The sequence below is a fragment of the Mugil cephalus genome, chromosome 12, assembly GCF_022458985.1.
Source record: "Mugil cephalus isolate CIBA_MC_2020 chromosome 12, CIBA_Mcephalus_1.1, whole genome shotgun sequence".
Taxonomy (NCBI): Eukaryota; Metazoa; Chordata; class Actinopteri; order Mugiliformes; family Mugilidae; genus Mugil; species Mugil cephalus.
The window spans coordinates 16382087-16407791 of record NC_061781.1 but is presented as its reverse complement, the minus strand read 5'-3'; the positions used below and the strand labels follow the sequence as shown (position 1 = coordinate 16407791).

The window sequence follows — 25705 nt, the reverse complement described above, 5'->3', positions numbered from 1 at the left end:
ACAAATCAAGACACCACAAACGCCTTTGTTTTGCGTTGTTTTATATATATATACTATGATCTTAATGACTGACTATTAATGCAGGGTTTCTGAAGTCTAAGCATGCACACAGCAATAAGGGAAAATAAAATACATAACCATTAATAAATAATAATTATATGTGATAACTGACAATTTGTGTTTCCTAGGTGTGTGTCAGCAGGGTCAGCCTGGCACTAGGATTGGACAATGTGTCTTATATTGCTTTTATATAATCTGTATATTACTGCTGCATTTTCAAGAAGCCTTTGTAAAGGAGACATCTCACCTTGGCCACATGATGGCACTGTAGGCTACCCTTTTCTGTTACTATCTAGCAAACAAGATGAATATCATCTGTAATTGTATGCCCCTGTGTCCCCTATCATTTCCGTGGCCGTGGTCGCAAATAAAGTACATCGTAAACCTGCAGATGTTTCTTTTATGTTTTACTGTGTATTACTGAAGCCAGGGTGAAACATGCGAACAACTTGACAGATGCAGGAGAAAGTGTAAAACGCACTCAAAACGGGGGCCTCAGAACTGAGTGGGATCGTGTAGCTCAATACATCACAACCCGTGAACACATCCCCATCAGCAAAACACATGATCCCTTCCTGTCACAACAGAGGGAACGTAGCCAGAGGCAGCTCAATATGAAGCACAATGGAGGCTGACATGAGTGCGACGATGGTGCAAAACACAGAAAGGCCGCGGAGTTGAAACGTATGCCCTCATAAACACCATTAGCTCATCATTTTTTGCAAAAGAGCAGCACAAGTATTGGCTTGACGGTGGCTGCAAGCCTTGAAAAAATCACTAGTGACATAAAAAAAACAAAAAAACAGAGACAGTAGCAACAGCTGACAAAGCATATCCAAATCTCACTCATGTGGCATGCCTGCATGCATATGCTCGTATGCGTTAATATGCAGCAGTTGTTTATTACCCCCCGCCACACACACACACGCACATTGTGGCTACATAGATGGGATTGCTCTACTCCCAGATGTGGGCCAGCTCATGTCTGACTTTGATGCCAAATGCTGATTTTTTTTTTTTAAAGGGTAACATTCGTGAGTGGGCTCAACCGCAGGCGACTGTTTCTTCAGAGGAAAGTAAATGTAAAAGAAAACACAGCTAGAAAGCAGTAGAGTGAGAGGATTTGCTTCATGTGGTTTCAAGACATCAGGAGTGGCGCACACATTTTAAACATCTTGTAGACAGACACACGGGCTATCCGGTGTCCACCCACGGATGATGCAGAAGCAGTGAGACGGACAGACGCAGGCCCTGTCTCTTTCCGGTCGTGCTCAAACGGGAAAATGCACATAATATCCTGAAGTAGAAGGTACGTGTGCCGGCCAAATTATCAGCTCACTCCGAGAGGTTCATTAATTCCACTCCCATTTGTATATGCGTCCAAGTTTCATTAAAAGATGTGCTGACGAGAGTCCTGGAAGGTAATCGCTCAGTGCCGCCTGACTGATTGATGATCTCGATTGCTGATTGGCAGCACCTGAATGAGCCAGGACGGCGCATAAAAACCACCACACCATATTGAGTCCTTTCTGCAGGATGAGCAGCTTTTTCCATCAGTGCACCAGCTATTTGTAAAGCTCATCATTCACGGTTGACAACTTGCGTCAGGATGGGTAATTGTTCTCCGTGTTTGCCCTTGTAATTGTTGAAAGTTTTAATAGTGTTTATGTCAAACTGCGATGAGTTGGCTGGAACGTTCCTGGTCTGAATTTAATCTTTATTTGTGTACTTGTTGACAGCAAAGAACGTCCTGGTTGTGTATGCCCACCAAAGTCCTGGCTCTTTCAATGCTGCAGTAAAAGATGCTGCTGTAGAAGCTTTAACAACTCAGGGCTGCACTGTAAAAGTATCTGACCTGTATGCCATGAAGTTTAAAGCCACTGCTACTGCTGAGGACATAATTGGTATGCAACTCTCCACAGCCACAAATGTCTTCCTGACTGCTTTTTAGACTTGAAATATTATCTTTTTGGTTGCAGGAGAGGTTGAAAATGCTGAACATTTCTGTTACGCAAAAGAGACCAAACGGGCATGGGAGGAAGGGAAACTATCTGCTGACATTACTGAAGAGCAGTGTAAACTCACTGAGGCTGACCTTATCATCTTTCAGGTAGAGGTTAAATGTCAGTAATGTGTTTGTGTGGAGCTGTGAGGCCTTGATGTTAATGCTGGCTTTTAACTCATTTCCCCATCCCCAGTTCCCTATGTACTGGTTCACTGTTCCTGCAATCATGAAGGGCTGGTTAGACAGGGTGCTCACGCTGGGCTTCGCCCACTCACATGAGAAGCGATACAGTCAGGGCCTCTTCAAGGTAAAGGATCAAATAACTTTTTTTTTTTTTTTAAATAGAGAGATGTCATTTAATTTTAGTTTACTATCCTAGGACAAGAAAGCCATGCTGTCCTTCACCACTGGCTCTCATGAGTCCATGTTCAGTGCCAATGGAATTAATGGAGACATGAATGTTACACTGTGGCCACTCCAGGTATTGTTCCACTCTGAATTGCCTCAGCCAAGCATTAAATTGGCTATTAACGGCGAACATCAATTGACCCTGTGCCTATGTCCTCTGCAGAATGGAATCCTGCACTACTGTGGCTTCCAGGTTCTGGCCCCTCAGATCTTCTGGGCTCCGTGTTACGTGCCGTCGGAGGCCCGCAACACCATGCTGGAGGGCTGGCGTACGCGGCTGCAGGGCCTTCTGGCGGAGGAGCCGCTCTCCTTTACTCCCCTGGACTGCTTCGACGGCGAGAAGGGTTTCCAGCTGAGGCCCGAGTTCCATGAGAAACATGCCAGCAACGAGTTTGGCCTGGCGGTGGGGATCCACCTGGGCAAGCCGCTGCCGCCAAATAACCAGATGAAAGCTGGGGTCTGAACACATGGTTGTCTTCATTTGTGTGAATAAATGCAGATTCATACAGATTTTCCTGTTTTGCTTTTTTGCTGGGTGCGGCTCATTGTTTGTATAAATGTTAAACATTTGGGGTTTTCCAGAAAAGTGGAAATATTACATGATTTTCCAAGGTTTCTCAAGTTGCATACACCCATCCGATGAGAGGTTTAAATGAGAGAACTTGAGCAGAGATGTCTCATGGGACGGTTCCTATGGTTGAGGCAAGTGGCAAATAGACTGAGGCGAGAATAAGTGGACGCATGCATTGATGCATGTCCAACTCATGCAGATTTAGGAAGGTTGCATACTGGGTTGTGTTGGCTCCCTGCCCATTTTACATTGGGATCTGTGTGAGGTAAATTGCTGGCCTTGCGGTAATCTCATTCTCGGTATATTCAGCAGGGACCCTGTCTACCCTGACAGTATGGTGCCATCTACAATATCTTTGCAGAAACCAATGTGGTTGGCTGAAACTACATCAGAGCTGTTTGGACTTGCTACTTTTTTTTTTCCCCACTAAAGTCTCATGTTTTCAGTCACCATTGGTGGCAACACAAACCCACTGAATGTGATCTTAACACCAAATAAGTGTAGTGGATTGTGCAAATGGAAATCCATATCTTAAACCCTTAACATTGTACGTGGTACATTTAAGTGTACAAATGAACGCTGGTCATCAGGATGCGACATTGTTACCATCTTTTTCCTACACCCCACCCAGTTCTCTGGGGACCACTTGAAGTCCATTGAGAACATGCTAAACACTGCCTGACAATTGAAGCCATCATGTGAATACACTCCTTTTCCAACAGACCGATCAAAGCTGGATGAACACCGCTCACCTTGCAGAGCTTGCGAATTTATCTCTCGCCAATCAGGTCTGACTTGAATGTTTGGGTGCACCGAGCCAACGTCTGTTACGAGCACTCCGCTTTGGGCCGGTTATCTTGAAGAAATCATTAGTTCCACATGCCGTCCGGTTGAAGCCAAAGTGTTCTGCACCTTGTAAACAGACATGCCGGTAAGTAAAGAGTCTGCGTGCATGCAGGATTGGTCTCTGCAAAGAAACATGAGTGGCTGAGCGCTTTTCCCAGAGAAGCAGCTTTTGTTTGGGTATGGAGGAAATGAGACGGGGGGGACGGTGGGGGTGGAGGGGGCGAGGCACACTTAAGGAAATGGCCTTGTACTCTGATGTCCAGACCGCAGCTTGTGACATGTAGGAACTCGATGGTGAGCGTGTTTCACAGCTGAGGTTTCACAAGGTCACCGTGTGTTTGCTTATGTTGAGTCAGGTCCAGTCTCATAATCACCTGTCTCAGTGACGAGAAGGTTTTTGGATCATGTCCTAATTTTCTTGTCAAAAAAAAACAACAACCACATACATTTAATTTGTGTAATGTAAGACTTGAGCCTCTTGCCGCAGTGAGTCATAGATGATAGCACGGTTAAATTAACTCTTGTGAATGTACAAAGTGACATTAACTGTATATTTTGGCGCCACAAGGTTTGACGGGAGTATTGTCCGTAGAGATCACGGTCCCAGATAGAAAGCTAGAGCCTTAGAATTGCTTGGTTTTTGAGGATAGTGTGTTTATGTATGTAAGAGTTATACACACACTATCTGATATGGTGTCCCTCCTGCTCCGCCATTGTCAATACCAGTTCTCCCACACTCGCTGCGGGGAAGGACATTTTTAGTGCAGTTCAATGGGAGGAAGTGGGCACCGTCTTACACGGCCGGCATGGACAAGTGTCTCCGGAAAAACCAGTCCAGCCTCACTTGAAGCTCAGAGGCACGTATTTATTAAAAGAAAAGAAAAAAACAAACAACTCTATAAATCAAATGTTCATATTGGATTATTTTTAAAGAACAGTTTTAGATGAAAAATACAGGCAACAGATAAAAATCAGTAGCGTGGGTAGATTTGGTACGAGCGTCATTCATTGTCTTCAAACCAAATAATCAAATTGTGAAGTTTAAATTCTGATAGAAGAAAATAACATGAAACATGAGACCGTAGCTTGGTCCTCCATAACCCATGTAAAGGGCACATAGCAAATCATTTATTTATGGCATAAAAAAAACAAGAGTAATAATTACATGGCCTGTGGTTATAAGGGGATTGTGTGTCTGAGATGTTTGAGTTTTCACAAGTTCCCAAGCAAAAGTTCCCACAGGATAAAGAGATTTAACTTTTTTTTTATTATTAATTAATGAGCTGTAGAGGTGTTCACTATTAGTATGTTCTTATGTTACCCGTCTTTGTGCTTTCCCAATTTATCAGGCTAATCTCTTGGAGAGTTGAGACTAAGTCGTAATGTAAATATGAAACAAATATATATCATACTTCATAGAGCCTACGTCTCTAAGTCGCTGCTAGCCAGATGTGACTGATTGTTCTTTGCTGACTTTTGAGTGTTTTGATTAGGCCATAAATCGGACCCTGTGTTTGGAGCAGATGTCACGGGGTTAACAACGGGACAGCCATTAAACACGGTGACCCACAACAAACAGGGCGGGAGACAAAGGAAGAGAAATGTGGAAGTGCAGGAGGAAAACAGGTCGGCTGAGAAATGGGAGGAATTATTTATATCATTCATCCTCTCACTCTTTCACGGCTTACATTAAAATCCAATCAATTATACTTCAACAGAAAAAAACTCGGCTTGTCGAACTTTGCCCCCGTGTTGTGTGAGTGAGTGAATCCATGTGTGCACATACATGGGGAGAGTGGGGCACCGTTCGGGGGCCGTTATATTAAGATTGGCAGCAGGAAAGGTTTGTAATGAAGAACTACCGCCGCCGTTACCTTTTATGCTTAAACTTTCCAAAAGGACCCCTTTTACCTTCGTATGACAGAGTGTCCATTGTATGTTCCACATCATTACCGAACTGAGGAATTCAGTCTGACATCTGAGCACAATCATCCCCAGACCTGCACCAATCACAGTAGCCTCTTAAATCAAGTCTTTCTTACAGAATGTAGATTGGCTCCCACTGTGTTGTGCAAGAGGAAAATCCTGAGATCGGTAGTGCAACAAAAAGCTTCTTCACATATACAAGATATACTTCAGGTTCACCTGCCTTAAGCATGATAAGAAATCAAAATTTTTTACGGCTTTATTTTCTCATAAATTTGGTTGCATGAGTTCACAAGCATGTTTGCGTCAAGGATAACCCTCTCAAAGCCCCGAGCTTGGGATCATGGCTTGAACAGCTGGTTAGAAAAGATATAAAAAGAGCAAAGTACAACAGCTGCGGAGGAACATGACCACAAATAGAGCCAAGACAAAGTCCAAAAAAGGAGGGGAAAACACGGGTGAAAAATAATAACAAACACTACCTCCTTCCTCTTTTCATGAACCTCTGCAGGACGTGTCTTTCATCCCCCTGTTCAATTTGTCCTCATCTCCGTCCTTCTTTTGTGTTGGTCTTCTCCTCTCACCGATGTGAAAATGCACAGGAAACTTTTACCACAATGGGACCTCTCACACATCTTTTCACATCGCTGGGGATTTCAGCGTTCGCCCAGCGGGACCATTTCTCAGGGGATTGGACTTCAGCTTATCGCATATGCTTTCACAAAATGAAGCCCCTGACAGGCGCTTCGCTCGGCAGTGATAGGGCCCAGGCAAGTCTGCACTTTGCAACTTTGAAAGACTTCCACGGAAGGCCTGCCTTCACGCTTTTGATGAATGGATGGACATGAGGCTATTGGCTTCTGTTCAGGATCTGATGTATAGAGTGCCTGGTACTGGGAGGTTGATGTGAGGCACCGAAGCTGTTTCTTATTTACAAAGGGTTGAGATGGGAGGTTCGTGGAAGGCTTTTGGTGGTTTGCTGCATCTGAGTGACGGGGTTAAGACTCCAGTCAGCCATTACGCTCCTCTTCAAATCCCTTTTCTATATTGTAATGAGAAGCAGATCTCCGCTATCTCCGCCACAAGCTCCACAGTGATGGGAGAAACAGACACAGCACATCCTGCCCCTCACCCCCGTTAGATCCCTTGATTCACTTTTGACCCCTCACTTTTTTTTCAGTTTTTAACAGATTCTATATTCTTTCTGCTTTGTGTTTCACATATTTCCTTTGGGTCTTCCTCCGACTGCCACACATCCATGAAAACAATGAGAGAAACAAATGCCCTTGTATGTTTTTTTTTTTTCTGTCTGTGTAAATACACTCGAGTTATAGATGAGACTGTGAAGAAAGACTAGATGAATGGGAACTCTAGTGCCTCTCACTTGGAGCTGTGGGCACTCAGGGCTCAACTCCAGATGCTGCCTGGGCTGCCACATCCTGGCCGTAATCCCCCTGCAGTGCATGCATGCGATTGGTTTGGAAATCATGAATGGGAACCACCTGGGACGAAGGGGGAGAAAAAAATGGCTTGAGGTAATTTTCCGTCGCATGGCGCTGTTGCGATTTCGATCTATCACTTAGTGTTTCGGGGTCATTTTTAAAAGGACGTTATATATACAGTGCATCGCCATTTCGATCTTTTTTTTTTCTTCCATTTAAATGAGTCAGAGTTCATTCTACAAGCATGTTTATCTACATTATTTATTCCATCAACTTGTTTGAGTGCGGGGGGTTGTGTTTACATCCAGCCGAGCCCACAGTGTTTGGGTTTCCCTTACATGTCACGCTCGTATAAAACTTGACATTCTGTGTTTGCAATTGAAATGTCACTTTGTTTATGTCGGCCCACTCTGTTGGCGCAATTTGAAAGTTCAGAGCTCGAATTAAACCGTGACCTTGATCTTGATCCCGGGTTGTAGCGTAAGGCTGCGTCGTGACAGTGCGTCAGCGCTGAGGCTCTCGGGAGCGGCCGCATCCTAGAACGACACCTGCAGGTAATATGGCTGGAGAAGCTACTGCTGCAGGCTTCCCCAAAACACCGCCGCATTCCAGCAGCTCTGACGGTCCATTTTTCATTCAGCGTGACAGGACAATAGGGGTGAAAGTTACCCACCGTATCTGTGAACTCTGTGTCAGCAGTAAGGAAAAGCAACGTGCTGTAATGCACACGTCGGGATTGTCAGGATAGGATTACTAGATTAGAGCCGCAGGCCCGAGGGTACACAGAGAGAAAGACACCTTCTCCTGTGGACAGATTCTGTCATTCGCTCATCCATAGTGGACGCTCACTCCCTTGGGGGCAAAGCTTTTACCCATCTTCTGCATGATCCCACTGACCTGGCTCATCTTTATGAACACGAGTGATTTGGTGTGTGTGTGTGTGCAAAAGCGGAGAAAGGGTGTGGGCGAACAAAGTAAGGCTTGTGGAAAGCAGATCTTGCTTTTTGTTTGAGTCCATACAGAGTTGATAGACAGAGTCAATGGACTGTACGAGGTGCTGGCGCTCACAGTCAACAGCTTAGCATGAAAGCACTGATAGATTCACTGACGCAAGAGAGAAGAGAAGAGAAAGCACGAGACACGCGATAAAAAAGCTCTGCAGTCCTCTCATATTTACGGAGACTTTCCTAACAATGCGAGACGCTCATAAAGTTGTAAAGTTTTATTAAGTGAGGTAAATGTATGTCAAACTCGTCTCTGTGTCCCAGAAGATCAAGGTTCAGGCTGCTCAGCGACTCGGTTCCAAGAAAAGTTTTTTTCTAGTTTCTCTCTGATTACTTCATCGTCGGCTGAAGTCACAGCATAGCTACAGAGCCAAACTGTGGTCTTCCTGGTAACTGTATATGTTCGTTCTTGCAGCCTACTCAAGCAGTATTTCAGCCATTCGTGTTACTCCAGCATACGGAGAATACAACATGCATTGCAATAGGAAGGTGAAGTCTAATGTTTAGCAAAGCAGAGGATGTCCTACTTTACTATGAGCCATAGATATTAGTGCTGCCTCCGCTCATATTCCTGAATGAATTTGGGTTCTAACACTTCACGCACAGATTTATCTGAGATCTTGAATTTAAAACTGTGCATTATGCAAAGCTACTCTTTGGAAAAGGTCCTGTTTAAAAATGGATCAGTTTGCTCCAAGTAATATAAACAAACCTGGCAGTGATAAATCCACAGAGAGTTATCACCTCCCACTGCAGTTCCCCCTTAGATTTTTGGTGTTTTAGTATATTTCACTTAATTGTTTTGTCCTTAACTTTAAAAACCCCAATGAAAATACTCTATAGCATATGTACGCCGTTAGCAAACAGCTGGTGTGCACCATGGAGCATTTAGAAGCTGATATTTCCCTTAGCATAAAATAGCAAAAAATGGGTTTGTAGGCTACAGTCACCATGTAGCTAGGATCTCATACGATATTGACCTTTTTATTGCCAAAGCTTACCGAATGTTCGCACCGTTTTCTTTTAAAACCATGTGGTCAAAAAGTCAGTGCAAGTTTAAGAATCTGTTTCACATACCTGTTTTACACAAAGGCTCTTGGTATATTTTCATTTTTTCGCCTGTTTGACATCTGAGCGGTTCTCGGGTTTCACTCACTTTCGGCGTCTGGTGCAGGGGACACCCTGTCAACGTGAGGAATGCCTTGATTGCTACATTTCCAGACAGGGACGCACACTTTCTGCCAAACACACACCTGCACGAACAGATCTCTGACAGACACAAACGATCACCTCATCACAACCCTTAAGAATTTCAACAGCGGCAAAAGGGAAAACCAACAAAAAAAAAAACCTGGCTCGAACACCCAAGTCAGTGTCCAATTTAACAAATGGCTGCCAATCTTTTGTGCTTTGGATTGTTTCAAAAGGGTCCAGTGGTCTCCATCATGTTCACACACTCCCTGACAAGCTTTATCCTCTCCGTCCGCACGGCTTTCAGCTTCACTCACACAGAACCTCGTCGGATAATTGTAAATGAATAAGTAATTAAGTGAAAAACGAGTGAGGTTAGAGAGGTGGATGAGGGGAATGTGAGAAAGTAGGAAAATGCATGAGGGAGCCTCAGAGCAGGAGGGGAGGTCGACTGGTAACAATGTGGTTGAGAAAGCGTTTGAGAGAGACCCTCTGAATGGATATTTGCACGAAAATAGACTCTGTCTCTCAGACCCACCACCATGACGCAGGCCTAGACTACAATAGAAGCGGTGGGCAATTGGAATAACTTACAATCTTTCTTCCCCTGTTTGCCTTAACTTTTCTCACCCGCGCCACCTCCCTGCTTACAGCCATGTTTCCCTCTTCTTGACGCCAACCCTTTTCCAACTCTTATCTCCTCGATCCTCCTTATCCCCTTATCTAACTGATTGTTTCGTTTATTCTGTTTGGGTGAACTTGGCATTGTCTGATATACTTCTGGAAGATACGTAGCCCAACATGTGCGTGAATAACTGGAAATAATAAGTCTTTCTGGAGACAGATACACAGATAATGTTGGAAAAAGAAGGGAGAAACCTCAATTCTGATTGGAGAAAAATCAAAAACAAGAAAGTGGTTAGGAAAGAGGAGAGACCAAGCCAGAGCAACATCTGAACTGTCAGTCTTCCACTGGGCGTAGCATAGGCTAGGTTAAATCCAGTTTTGGGGTTTAATCATACAGTTATTAAAGCTGAGGGGGTGGATGACAGGCCACTTGAGGGCAGCAGAAACAAGATGAGCCATAAGCCATACTTTTCTTTTTTTTTCGTAAACAGGCACATTTTTACACATTTACAGATCCAGATAAATATTACCACTTGCTCTGAGTCATGGTTCTTACTCTTAAGTTCATGAGACCAACATCTTTTTTTTTTCCTCCAGACTTTGGTCTCAGCCAGAATTCAGAGGAAAATATTTGGTTCTAGATAATATTAACCAGATGGAATTTAACGCTGTTATCTGGTGCCGTGCAGTTAGTGTACTGGTTTTATCTGAACTGTTACGTGCACACATACGCATTACACTGATTTTAGCGCAAGTGGACAATTTGCTTTTACTTGCTCGATGTTCTTGGGCTTTTACAAATAAAGTAATCCCACTGAATCCTATGCTAATTGGGTTCCCATTGAGAACTTTTTTTTTTTAAGTATATGGTACTTTCTCAAGCAACGCCACACACAACCACCCACACACCCCTGCTGTTCCCACTCCGGGCTCCCTGTGAATGAGGACTGTAGAACAGAGGCTGGCAGCAGTCTACAGGGCTACGGATGCTTATCAGAAAGGCTTACAAATCCCCCCTGATGCTCCTGATATGGAGGACAATGGGTATGCGTGCGTAGTGGCAGCTCTCTTTAAAGCCTCATTGAAACCGACTTCTCTGCTTTGCTCTTTTAATGAGGTCAGACTGACCCGCTGCTTGTATTTCATCACTGAATACAAGCCATACAGTCATAACAAACTTTAGCTGGCTGACCTGTACGAATCAACGATATCGCTTTCATACGGAAACACGCTGGACACCCTGTACACTGGTTGAGTCAATACTTTCCTTATTAAACTTCACATCAAACGGATTATTTGCCTCTGAGCCCGATCAAAGTGTACCATTGTGATTTGGGAAAGCAAACGCCTTCTTGTCGGTGCATATCTCAAATAATTTCCTCAGATTCTGCTTCTTTTTTTGTCATCCTGCCTTTGTATTGAACTTGAGGGTAATTGCCCCGGTGAAAGCAGCTGTGAGGCCACCAGAGTTGCAGGTGAGCTCTCAGTAAACACACGAGCCTCCCAGGCTGCTTTGTGCTGCTTCCAAAGAGTAAGACAATGAAACTCCCGCAGCTGAAGTTCACAGTTGGAGGACGAGCACCGCGCTGCTGAATTTGGTCATCCTCTTCAAAACGACTCAAAATAAGAGAAACTGCACCATGTTCAAAAATATTCTACGTAATGAACCACGGATTTTGGTATTGTCGGTTATTCAGAGGGTGTTTTCAGTTACCTCCGTTTGACTAAATGTTGGGTTGAACCCGTCTGTTGGTTTTTGGGTGGAAGCAGCAGACACCAGATGTGGTTTAGTGGATGTCTGAAACTTTGGTTTCATATTGAGGTAGTTGGGGTGGGGCGCTCACCCCAACGACCACAAGGACTGGCCCCAGCAGTTTCATTTAATGTGTGTAGTGCATCTTATGGTTACTACATATTTACTATACTACACTATACTATACTATACTGTTGGCATTATTACGCAGGAAGTAAAAACTCACACAAAATGCTTTAGACGAAAGATAGAATGCAAATCTCTTTCAAAAAAAAGAGTTCTTACATCTTACATCTCTTACACATAATAACTGTTATGATGTAAACAGGAATGATAGGGCGTCATCATGACATAAAACACTGATGTGGGATGTGCAGTTTCAATCTGAATCATGTTCTCTTAAATTTAATATTGTAGAAAATTAAAAAAAAAAATGTGTTCATCTTCTAAACATGTAGATATCCTTGTTTTGCACAGTATGCTGTATTATTGTAAGGCATAATCTACACGCAACACAAAGAATATGCAAAGACCTGCACGCCAGCAACGAAAGGGTTAACGCACAATCCAACGCTGAACGTTGCAGGGAAACTTTTATTAAATTATGTATGAAACAATTTGCCCCCAAATCGAACGCATTAGGAGCCCAGAATATCAGATTTCCCTTCACTGTTGGCCACGCCGAGGACAAAAGTAAACCTGTCATGCAAAGACATGCATGAAGATATAGGATTTAGGAAAACGCAGCACGCAATGTTTTGGTGCATTTGGAAGAGGAAATTTGTTTTCTTCTCTTTTCCTCCCCCCCTTCTCGTCTTGGCCGAAACTGGCTGGGCTTGCCGCTTGCTGTTTATTGAACGCCTGAGGTGATGCCATGTCAATACGCTCCGCTGTTAGGACCAGCCTTGGAGGCGTAGCTTTTGAGAGTATCAGCAAGTGCAGAGAGAGAAACAGGCTCACATTCATTCAAGGAGGCGGAGGGAAGCGCTTCTGTGGACTCAAAGTTATCCTTCGACATCCAACTCAATCGCAGACAAATCTGTTCTCGGAGGATTTCAGAGGGAGCAGGGGAAAACGACAACAAGGTAAGCTGCTTACAGGAGCTGTTGTGGGACAGAGAAAGTTTTGTTCTTCCGCTTTTAAACAGCTCTTTGAACCCCCACTGGGTTGTCGACATGCGTTTTTCACTTCTTATTTTTTTTAAAACATATATAAAGGTTCTTTGTTATTATGAGGCATTGCAGTTTAACCAGTTCTTAGATTAAGATAAATGCGCATTTCGAGTTAGAAATACGCGGAGTAATGTTTAAAGAGTGGTTACAGCAGAAACAGTTCAAGGAGTAACACTTCAAAAACTTTACAGTCATTGCTTTCCATCTTTCCAACTCGACACGCGCTATTTATTTGCCTCCCCGTTCAAGTCCGGAGTCGGGCTTCTGTATAGCTCAAGCTCAAGCCTGATAAGAGAAGTTTGTTTCCATGCTGATAGAAATCAACAATGACAACAATGACATATTGTATGTGTCTGCCGTCAGCAGCTGCCTGGGATCCGCTGCTGGCTTCGGTGTTTGTGCGTAATGACGCATAAAGCAACACTTTTGCTGTTAACATTATGTCCTGTCCTAAAAGGCAAAGATCTTATCCCAAAACCTAAAGCCTGCCTACAGAAACTGACAGGAGAAACTTCTGACAAGAACAAAAAAACGCGCTGCACCTGCACTATTCTTGTCGGCCGCATTAGCACATGAAAAAAAATGCCCTTCGATCGCTTTTATTGTCTGTGTATTGAGGGACAAAAGACGTTTTCGACTGATTTGTAACTGGATGCTTGCGGGATGAAAAGGGAGAACGGGAGTTCAGCGAAGAGGGAACACAGAGACAGGGAGGAGAGAGATGTGCCTCATGTGCTGTCTGTCTTATCTTGTGAGGGTGTTAAAAGGTTAATTAGCTTGAAGCCCGTGGGGCTACCTGGCACCTACAGGTATTTTCCATATAATATAAGGGAATTAGACAGAAACCATTGTTGGGGATTATCTCTGCTTAGAAAATCCCTCCATTACAATGAATGGCACTCCCTGGTGTTTCAAAAATAATTGAAAGTAAAATTGAATATGCGGTGTCTGAATGAATAGCTTTACTCATCTTTAAACTGCGTTATCAGCAGCAGTGGAAGAAATTTGATCTCCTGCAAGCGGAAAAAAAAACACGGAAAAATCTGTAAATGAGTCCACTGTGTGAGTCCTGCTTGCAGAATATGAAGAAGTACACAGAGCAATTTAACAGATAGACATCATGCAGCTGTCTGTTTTTGGCTAATCTAGTGTATCAAACAAACAGGATTGGACTTAATGATATTGAGACAAAAACCGTACAAAAATGTTTCAGTGAAGCAGTTTTTCTCTGTCATTTGTCGCATTTTCTTCCATTCCCACCACAGTCACAGTTATTAAAATGACACTGTTAGGTGCTGCAAGTTGCAATATCTGCCCTTGAAATTGTAGCACTGGAGATACAAAGTGGTCTGAAATGGAAATACACAAATAAACCGAATGCAAATGCCAAAGTCAGACGTAACCATAACTACACAGCTGCACGTCTTAATACGTTCCAGGTGTGCTTGTATCTACTTATTTTCACCTTGCCTTTTCTTTCATCATCCCCTGTGCCTTTGTGCCAATTATCCCATGCACAGCACCGGCCTCCCACACAGACAGATGTCTGACACGGTCACATTTCACTGCTCTCCGGCGTGCTGTGTCACGCAGTGGTCGGCGACCCTCACTTTAACCGCGGCTGGACTGTTTTGCAGGCGTCAAGCTTCCCGCTGCTCTTCGCACACAATTCACTCCGCTGGCGCGCAAGTCAGACAGGGGCGGCCGCGGGGTCAAGCCACTCACGTTCTGGTTTAGATCTGTCACCTTTAACCTCTGATCTTTCACACTGTGGCGGCCTGACAGTTTGCTGAGAGAGACATCACAGCGAAACTCGTGAATGCAGGCCATTCAGGGGTGAACATTTCAGTGGCAAAGAATCAGTCCAGGTTATTGGCATGTCGAGGTGCTCTAGACGACAACTTTTTGTAGTTTTTTTTTTTTTAAGTTGCTTTGCTCATTGCATATAAGCATCCTACATTTGAGATTGTGTCCATGTGTTCCTGCGTTATAAGATTCAGATGTTGTGAAATGACGTAGCTGAAGTTACGTGCAGATATTTCTTTGATCATCTGGGTGGTGACAGCTGATCTCTTGCCCTCTCTTCTCCTGCCTTATGAGCAGGAAAGAAACATGGGATTCATTTTTGTTAAACAATAACAACCGTGCAAAGAGAAAAACGTCTTTAAAGCAGTATCAGGTTTCCCACCCTGACCAGTGCTTTATCTTGGAATGCCCGGAACGCTCCGGAAATACACCCTGTTTGTACTTCTCGATCCCACTTCCTCATGTCTAATCTGCAGTCCATGCTAGTGGAGCTAATGTAAACATTTATTGTACTGTTCCCTGACTACACATCAATCAGAGAGAGCTCCACAGTTTGTGACACGATAACAAGGAGCCTCTATTAACTCATGAAAGCCGTGTTTTAACAAGTTAACCACATTAAGATTTTTTAGGATATGGTGGCATACCACAAGTGGGTTTATGTTTTATTAGCTCATGGAGTCCACATGAGCAAAATAAGTCTTGCTTTATGTGACGGAAAATTGCCTTTTAAGTAGGATACATGGTTTCATGAAAACGTGCTAGCGTTCAGCCGTTGGCTCTTTATCAAGATAAATGTGTGTTATAAGAAATAATAACTTAATGTCGTGTTTTTACAGGATCTATCCCAGTCAGAGGTGGTGTCTGTTACCCCGCAGTGATCTGTGGTCCACTCCCAGTGCTGAAAAATGAGTCTGAGTACCAGTGAGCTGGAGGACCTGTGGGAGTCGTTGAGGGAATTGAACTTATCTGAAACATTCACCAACATCACAAGCGTTGACACGATGTTGTGCGCCACGGCATTCAACCGCAACGCCCTACTGTACTCCATGTGCGTCCTCTACACGTTCATCTTCATCATTGGCCTGGCCGCCAACGCCCTGGTCCTTTGGGTGAACATTCGGGCGCAGAGAGACTCCACCCCTCGCCACGAGACGCACATGTACATCGCGCACCTGGCGGTCGCCGACCTGTGCGTGTGCGTGACCCTGCCCGTGTGGGTGAGCTCGCTGGCCCAGCACGGCCACTGGCCGTTCGGCGAGGTCGCCTGCAAGCTCACCCACCTGATGTTCTCCGTCAACCTCTTCGGCAGCATCTTCTTCCTCGCCTGCATGAGCGTGGACCGCTACATCAGCGTCACTCGGCACGGAGACGAGGGAGGCCCGCGCAGGAAGTTCGTCCGCCGGTGCGCATGTGTGGGCGTGTGGCTCTTGGCTTTGGTGGCTTCCCTGCCGGACACCTACTTCCTGCGCACTGTGAAGTCGACACACGGGGACATCACCCTGTGCAGGCCCGTGTACCCAGACGACAACTCCAGGGAGTGGATGGTGGGAGTGCAGCTGAGCTTCATCCTGCTGGGCTTTGTCCTCCCCTTCCCCGTCATTGCATTCTTTTACGCCCTGCTTGCCAGAGCTTTCACCCGCACCCCCTCCTCTGCCTTGGCGTCGTCCCCAATAGAGCAGGAGCGACGTGTCAGCCGCAGGGTCATTCTGGCCTACATTGTGGTTTTCCTGGCCTGTTGGGGGCCATACCACAGCGTCCTCCTGGCCGATGCCCTCTCGCAGCTGGGCCTGGTGCCGCTGACCTGTGGCCTGGAGAACGTGATCTACGTGGCATTGCACCTCACCCAGTGCCTGTCCTTGCTCCACTGCTGTTTCAACCCCATCCTCTACAACTTCATCAACAGGAACTACCGCTACGACCTCATGAAGGCCTTCATTTTCAAATACTCGACCAGGACGGGCTTGGCACGTCTCATCGAGGCCTCCAACATCTCCGAGGCCGAATACTCTGCCGTGGCCGTAGAAAACCCGCCGCAGATGTGAAAGTTCCAAAAACTGTTACAGAGCTGAATGCAGTGCAAACATGTGTTATAATTTGTCCTGTCCACTATCAGCATTGCGTTTGTCACTAGATGACAATGAGAAGGAAAGGAAAAGACAATCCAGCGTCCTTTTTTTACTGACATTTCTAGTCAAAGAAAAGCTTGAAGACTTCAAAATGTCAACTCTGGTGGACTGATGGAAAAGCACTTAGAACGCAGGTTCATCACTACAGCTGATACACAAATCATGTTACTTTTTCATCACTGTGGTTGTAAAAAACAGTGGCCGTAAATGTGTGAAATCATTGGCTGTGCTGCATATGTAGGATCGTATTGTATGTGCGTGTCTGTTGTGCTTGCTGTGCAATGTTTATTGAGTAATATTGTTAATTTTTTTTTTGTACCTAGTTGTATTTATATACATTTAAACTGTTTTGCCTCCTTCATGTTGCAATGCAAAGTCTTCACACACTGATGTCTGCTCAGTGCTCCACTTCATACGTTGCTGCCTCATCTTTTTAGTTGAGTCACTGACTGGCTCACTGTTTTAGTCCTGCTGTCTCATTTTTAATCATAACCTCATGTCACGTAAGCTGAACCCTTCAGACAAATGAAATAAATTGGGTTTGAGTTGGCCCATGCGACTAAGGACGTTAAACGCTTAGAAGAATATATATTAATATTTTTTAGGATTTTGTCCCCTCAATACCACTCTGGTGTCTGTAAACGAAATACGAAGCGACAGAAGCTGCTAATTAGGTTAGCTTAGTGTCGGTTCTTCTTCTTTCCAACATTGTCTGGAGGCTTCAGCTGGGACTACTGAGCTTAAAGAGGAGATCCATGTAGCTCCTCACTATATTCTTGCCTATTGAGTATACTGTGCTGTCACTATATATTATATCTTGCATGCTTGCAGTGCGGGATGCACATGTCCATGTGGTATTAATCCTGCTGCATTAGCACTCAAGCCACAGACAGCTACAACTTTATGACCAAATAACATGAATGAATAGCTTTACTCATCTCATGTATGCAGCAGCTGTGGCGTGCAACACCCAACTGTTTATTAGAGACCAAATAACAAGAACATCACTGCATTACTTAAGAGTTGTGTATGTGAGCGTGCCCGTGTTTGTGTGTGTGTGTGTGTGTGTGTGTGTGTGTGTGTGTGTGTGTGTGTGTGTGTGTGTTTGTATGCAAGCGAGCCAAAGCTTGACACAAAGTGATGATGTAAAAACGCGCCATAAATATCAAGTTGTACAGTTTACTCACTGTCTGTTGTAGGAAGCAAAGTATTGTTTTGATGTGCTGTCACGTGATTGGTTACACATGCAAGCTTTTACACTGAAAAGATGTCATGTTGCAATTGGAACAGTGCGGAGACACGGACATGTGTCTGCAAGAACAGAGGCATTCCTTTGACATTGTGATGTGTAACATGTGTTTTGTTATATATTAAATACCGAGAAAATGTTTTTGCCTCCGTGATTTCTTTTTCTTTTGTCAATATAATTCTTACCTCTTCCAGATCCCTTAAAATACTGCTTTTTTTATGGACAGGCTTTGTTGGATTTCTTATCGGAAAAGCTTTTGCCGTTCAGTCTGACTTTCGATCCAATCTGAAGCACAAGTTAAAACAAGTCAGTGTCACTTTTTTTGCATCCCAGCTGTCGTGTGATGCGTGCACTACTGTAGTCGGGTCATGGTTTAGTTATGAAACATGGAGATGTTTTATTGTAAAAGAGAATGCATATTTTCCAAGTATTGCTAAATACCAAAATAGCCAAGGATGACTGTGCTTTTAAAAGCGAAGTCATTGGGGAAGTGCCTTAAAGTGCAGTACCATTGACGGTTGCTTGGTTCCTTTCCAAATAGATAAATAAATGCCTGGCTACACTTCTGCAATGACATACTAAGTCCGGAAGATTTTTTTTCCCCCCACAGGTCATTATTCACATCTTCAATGTGCTTGTAGTTATTTTGAAAAATAATTCCATAATTAAGAAGAAGACATCAGGCCTCAAAGAGAGGTTTGGGTTTGTGTCTGACTCGATTAACATGCCTGGTGTCATGGTTTTGACTCATATTTTCCCCTTATTCTTGGCTCTCGTTTAATTATGGTCATTTTCTGCTCCTACAAAACCCCAAGATGTCTGTAACCGAATGCCAAACTCCAACCAGCAGTCCACAAACCGATGGGTGACCTCACTGTGGCCACGCTGATTTTTCATATTCTCTATGGAAGATCGACCTCAAGCGTGCTTCCTGAATTGCTGAGAAGAGTCATCAGTACTTAGTCACACTCTTCTGTGGTACAAACTTCCTGTCCGTTATCGCCAGGATGCACGCCAAACTGTCCTCTCTTCTGCAAAATGTAAATACTTCAGTATTTTTTTTCCTCCCATCATCTGCCACCTCCTCCCATGCGGTGGTGATGAGCTCAACGAGAAAGACCATGTTGACGGCCAAGAACGACAACTTTATACCCCACCAGAGGGATGTGGTTAATCCACATCTGCCAAGATCAACTCTCCTTTTTGCCTGAGGAGAGGAGCATTGGCACATCTCCTTCCAGTGTTCCCTCCTATCCTGAGGAAATGATATATGGTGTTATTTTTATTGCTCTTTCAGTCGCAGTATGTCCTCAAAGTGAGCAAACACAAAAATGTGCTAGGAACAACTCAAAAAAACAAGAACTAGAACAAGTCTGATCGATAGACAATTCTCAGTCCTCAACCCATAGGACCCAAAGGCCCCCATCAACAACATTCTGTTGTGAAGGTGGTCATAATGTTATGCCTGATCAGAGCAGATAGGCTGCAGTCTATTTTCTGTTTGATGCATTCTATTTCTGGCATCTTAAAATAATCCTCGCCTCTTGCCTAAATATTTTCAGGGTCTTTTCTTTTCTTTCTATTCACACCCTTGAGACACTACAGTCTTGCGAACAAATTATGTCAAAGGTTTGCTTTGGCGAGCAGAGGGCAGCCCCGTGCTCTTCTCTGCCGAGCAGAGGAGCAGCGAGGCCAGACCGATAAGGCAGCTGTGCCGGGGTGTCAGAAGGTCAAACTCGGTGAGTGAGCTGCTAATGATACCCCTCTGGCTTCCCTCTTCTCTGCGCAACGCCTTGATCTTGTAGCACGCACAGTGTGTGGTGGTCACTCTGCCTCAACCAAGGCCTCCCCATCTCCCCTCTCAAGTGAAGGATTTCCCCGACACGAGATCAACTCGTCTGACCTGAACCCTGTCGGTTTCTTCCTGATGTTGCAACCTGCTGATGGCTCCTTCCAGGTCAGTGAACTACTACTAACTACCACTTGCGCTCACGCGCAGTGAACGAAACGAAAAACTGTAGATTCTTCTGCGTTTCTTGATGACAAATGATCACCGCAAACAGATTCCGGGCAAAGAGCTGTAGCCCATAAATCAGCGTGCAGCCCGTCCAAAATGTATTTAGGAGCCCACACTATGTAAGCATATCAACTGAAATATTAATGATACTAGAAGTTAAGTGGAAACACAACACCTCCCTGAGAAAGGGCTTTTACAGTCCTCCGCCTTCTGCATATGACATTGCACTCCTCTAACACTCTTTGCAGTATTACTGAAGACGATTACAGTTATGTATTTATAGATTACATGAAACACATTTATGTAAAATCCATCGAAGGCCACTTTAAACCCCACTCTGTTAATCAATACATCACACAGTGAACCTGATGGGGCTCCAGAGAGCGGGGCCCTGTGTGCAGTTGCCCACTTTGTTCTGTGCTTTTCCAGACACGGCTCAGACAAATCTATGTGCCCATATTCTTTTGACTGGAACATCCTTTGTGCTCCTGTGCGTAGCGATATTGATCAGTGCAACTAATGTACTGCTGCATTTATGAACTGATTTTGTGAGGAGAAGACTGCGGGGAGGGGGGCAGGTTTGATTCTAGCACGTGGGTCAAGGTCAATAAAACATTGGTTTTGGTTTAATACCAATTAACTCCTTGTTTCCAGTCAATAAAAAAAATGTTTATGTACTAAACCACAATCATTCCTTAGTCTAAATTAGTTCACTGGGTTCTTTTTTTTGGAATAATGTTGTCTCTTGACATCTTATTTGTGACTTATAAAAAAAACATCCCCGCTATTTCAGCACCAAATATAATCCAACAAAATAACATCCCTTTCAAACATATTTGCTCTTGCAAATTAGTTGTATAACCATTTTCTCACGAGGCAAGGTTGTCAGGGGTGAACGGAGTTTAAAGCACACTGCTGCACAGCAACTGAACAGCCTACGTTTTACTTGGAATGTACTTCTAGCTTTGAAGTGCCGTGCTTCCCTTCACAGTCTGCCAATTACGATTTTCTTTTGATTCTCCTCTGCTCCTCTGATAAGTTGCATCTGCATCACATCAAACATATCACTGGGAAGGTGCTCTACGCTAAAAAACAACAAAAAAAAAAAAAAACAGGAGGATACATTAAGAAGACTGCCCTCTTAACACTACACTTATAAAACTTGACTTTCTTACTGTAAGTGGAGTTTTCTGTTGTCACTGTGCATAAAAGCATTGATTTGTGTGATGCTTCCCACCCCAAAGGAAAGATTTACAGCAAAACTGATAAGATTTGTGAAGCGGCGTGTTTTGAAATCAGATACCGAAGCCCTTGTTTGTCTTGCCGCGTGCGTGAGTTACAGCACATTCTTAATGGGCGACCAGCGGCTTTCATTTGATTTAATAAGCATAGGTAATGGGCTAGAGATGCAGTCTGCTGAAGAAGTGTTTTTATAGCACTAGGAGAGTCTCTATGTCACACTCGGAAGAGATAGCATTAATGAATTATGAAATAGAGAGGAGGATCGGAGGTAGAGATTAATTTAGGGCAGCTGGAATTTGAATGTCTGCAGGAGGAACGCACTGCTCAGTGCACCTTTTGCATATTGCAGCATATCTGCACAAACACCGCAGGCGTTTGGGACTCTAACATTATTTCCGTATCATTTCCAGGCATTTAGAATAGACCCACGTCCCAATCAAGTCTCGGTTTGCTTTGCTCGGCGTGGCAGGAGTTTCACTTGAGGACTTATGGTGAATAAAGGGTTCTGAATTATTAATGAAGCAGAAGCGGAAAGCAGCAGCTGCCTGCGCTCAGAGCAGAGGGAGTTTTTTTTTTTTTTTTTTTTAGTGTGAACATAAAGCGAGTCATGAGATAGTGTTAGGTTTGAAAGCTGTGATTTCACTACCAACGCGAAAGGAGGATAAGATGTCAAACAGATGTTCAATCTGAAGGGGAGTTAAAAGACCATTAGAGTCAATTATAGATGAAGCAGCACCAACGCAAGTCGATTTAAAAAGTCACGGACTATTTAACCTTTGTTGACGACATTCATTTGAGGGAGATTCGTTGTGTGAGCTGGGATGTGTTAACAGATTATCGGGGATAAGTGAAGTCGGAGGTCATGTTGTTTGGCAACACGGCAAGAGTCTTAACAAGCAGGTGCGCGGTTGTCTTTGTGTTTTCTGCTTCAGACAAGGAGAAAAAACTGAAAAGGGCTTTAGCTTGTGCGACTTGTATCGGCCAGTTCAATCTAAATTCTTGGTATCGAGCCATGCATTGTTTGGGTTTTATCTGAGATCTGAGATACCTGAAGGGAATATTTCTGCCTCCAAACCGACACAATGGAAGTCAACCAGCTTTCATTCAGCAGGGATGCATTCGGTTCAATCTATTATCCAGATTTAACTGGGACACTCTCTGTAAAACATATCCCACTGGGGTATGTTTTAAATCCAATTATTTATTGCTCTTAGAGTATTCGAGGTTATATTTTTGGTGCCTCTTAGTAGGTGTGAAGCAATAAATATCAAACTATCTGGACGGCCAAAAAAAACTCGAGCTAAATCAGAGGTTGTATTTCTGGAGCCGATGACACTTAATCACCTTGATGAGACACTAGTAGCTGCACAAAGGAGAAGCAAAGACACTCCTTTCAGTTATGTTTTCGTCTCCTTCTATTTCTAAGAGAAATATCTGCGCGACCACCTAGTAGTAGATCTTCTGTTTGACGCTGGACAGCTTGTGTACTGCAGGGATTTCAAACTTTATTGTTCAAATAATCTAAATGCAGCTGCCGAGGACAGATCTGAGAGGGGACTGTGTGTGTTTCTTCAGGAGTATTACAAACGGCAAATCCAAAAAGAGTACTGCTATGTATTATCGTAATAGGGGGGCCCAAAAGCACAAACGACCAGCCGTGGTTGCCCGCATAGATAGATTGCCTGACTATAACTCCTGATATTAATTTATGGACCAAACACAGATCAAACAGTGTTCCAAAATAATCTTCTCTGAATAATGGGATGCAATGTTCTCTCTTGTTGCCCACCGCTCCGTGCCTGACGTTCAACCCCTCATAAACCATCCTGTGTCTTGTTGTCAGTGTGAAGGCTTTAATCTCTTCCAGACCCACAAATGTAACTGTATAGGAGGGACACGCATGATCCTGAAGGTTTGATATTTGGGGAGGGGGAGGCGGTTGATTTATACCGCACTCCGTGCCCAAGCTATGGATCCGGTGTTTACACATCACCCAATTCATCCACCATCCTGTCGGCTATAGGAGTTCAGTCTGATGTGCTACTTTAAGTTCAACCGCCACTCAGTCATCTCGGCAGCACGCTCTTGTCAGGGTCGACAATAAAACTTCTGAGACGTGCCAGAGCTGAGGAGGCAGCTGCTTTACGGTTTAAGGAGGCACACAAATCCATACAAGCCATTTGGATGTTATTATACACGTATCTGCTGTATATTTTATGAGCTCCCACTAATGTGTTTGGAGCAAGGAGGAGAATGATTATATAATTTGAAAATACGATGTTACTTTTAGTCAACCCTTGTTTATTTAACAAATCTGTCTTCTTCAAATTAAATGTTTCGCGTGCCTAGTTTTAATGGGAATTTAGTATAACTCACGCTACACCCAAAGATACGCAACATGCACTAAAGAAACCTTCCTTCACAACACAGTTTATCACAGCCTTTCACTCTGTCAAATCAACTGTTTAGCCCAGATGGATAATGAATGTCTTACCTACAGCACTTTGAGCCTGCCTGCAGATAATGGAAGCTTATTTTGGTTCCTCAGACACAGTGACTGAATCAAGGTCTTGACATGCCTTCATCTCGCCCGACAGCGTGTGTTAACAGTGACAGCTAAAATGAAACGTGAGAATTTATGTGCCTCAAGTGACAAAAAAAAAAAAAAAAGTGGAAAAAAAAAAGAAAGTGCTGCAGACTTTTTGGCTTTGCGTGATGTTTTGTCTGTGATTATGTTTTACCAGGCAAACGTCGTCCTTTGGTCCCTGTCTGGGGTCAGGCTCTGGCATTCCACTGAATAAACACGCCTGTTTTTTCAGACAAAAGCAGGGCGTCCGCGTCGAGTCAACATCACATCACAAGCACCAGAGCCCCAGTTTAATGAGCTTCATAAACTTACAGTTGCCTCGTCTTTTGTTCTTTCTTGTTTTTTCTTTAGTCCTCCCACAATCGTGGAATTTTCCTGAAAAACAGACTGTGGATCTTTGCATTATGATGGCATATGTTTTTGTCTTGGGGGGGAGTTGGAGGGGGCATTGCTGGCTCGCCAGAGTATATTAAAAACAAGGACTGTGTCACTCTTATGTGCAAAATTCGCAACGAATACATGGAAACCCCCCAAAAGTATCATAACCAGCTTTTTCCCTACACGTAATAAAGCACACAATAGCGATGCATTCTGATATTCCCATTAAAACACTCTGAGCCGAGATGAAATGCGTTATTTGAACATGTGCCAAACCCAGAACAAAAAAAAATACATAAAGCTCTGGGGTGTGTTGCCAAAGATGTATTTCTACTTATTTGAGTTTTGCCTGGAAATTATTAAATGTTATTAGAACACCTGAATTCTCAAACATACTCCATGTAAAGCGATATCCCCAACTTGGTATTTTCTCTGCAAAATCCTGCGTGGGTTAGGGAGCAGATCATGATTGGTATTGATAATTGTAATTTCACAATATAGAAAATGGTCATTGTCTATAGAGCCTGCAGATTCCATTACAGGGTCGTGGGGTGAGCATGCACTCTCTTCGTGAAGGGTTTTGTCAAAGGTGCTGACAGAGTTTCAGTTGAGACAAATGCAAAAAGGTCGAGACACAAACTGAGAGTTTCCTAGAAAGTATGATACATATATATGCAGTGAATGTGTTTTCCAAGTTGAGTTTTGTACGTAAGCTGCTATTATTATTTCTCCATCTGAACCCATTTAGGGCGATTTATGGTTCCACGTTTGTATATCTTTTGGCGTCGTTCTCCGTCTATGCACCACCAAAGCAGAGGCCCTGCATGCTCTGGTGGCATTGCCCTACATGCAACTCTGAAATGAGCCAACGGCTTGTGTCTGGTAACAAACTGCAGCCGATTTTTCCACGAGCAACACAAAAAAAAATCAAACGTGAAAAGAGCGAAAAAAAAGTCGATGTGAAAACTCCACGCTGCAAAAAAAGAATTTTGAGAAAGCAAGGAATCCTTGTATCAAAGAAATACATCTTATATTTTGTTTAGAGACAAGAACTTTGTGCTTGTGGTAGATTTTTTTCTTAATACAAGATGATTTGATTGAAAAAGGGATATTTTGCTTCTTTCTAGCAATGCTGTTTTTTTGCAGCGCACTAAAAAAACAATTTCCTTTGCGCAGTAAGATAAAAGCTCAAGGAGCAAAGCCATTCATTTATAATTGTTCCGCATACTTTTGTGACTGTCTCCAAGAAACAGCAGAAGCAGAAAGCTGCAACATGTGTCGGCAAAGCTGAG

The 25705-nt window shown here is 43.7% G+C and overlaps 2 protein-coding genes across 2 annotated transcripts; both read left to right on the top strand.

Moving 5' to 3' along the window:
• The first annotated feature begins 1517 nt into the window (after positions 1-1517).
• On the top strand, positions 1518-2983 carry LOC125017748 (ribosyldihydronicotinamide dehydrogenase [quinone]-like). The gene is made up of 6 exons (XM_047601217.1): positions 1518-1673; positions 1800-1964; positions 2040-2170; positions 2259-2372; positions 2445-2546; positions 2637-2983. The coding sequence occupies exons 1-6, from the start codon at positions 1670-1672 to the stop codon at positions 2934-2936; spliced, it is 816 nt and encodes a 271-aa protein (XP_047457173.1). The 5' UTR covers positions 1518-1669; the 3' UTR covers positions 2937-2983.
• A 9734-nt stretch (positions 2984-12717) lies between these two features.
• Positions 12718-18328, top strand: ackr3a (atypical chemokine receptor 3a). The gene is made up of 2 exons (XM_047601791.1): positions 12718-12918; positions 15651-18328. Exon 2 carries the CDS (start codon positions 15720-15722, stop codon positions 16854-16856), a length of 1137 nt encoding a protein of 378 aa, XP_047457747.1. The 5' UTR covers positions 12718-12918; positions 15651-15719; the 3' UTR covers positions 16857-18328.
• The last annotated feature ends 7377 nt before the right edge of the window (positions 18329-25705 follow it).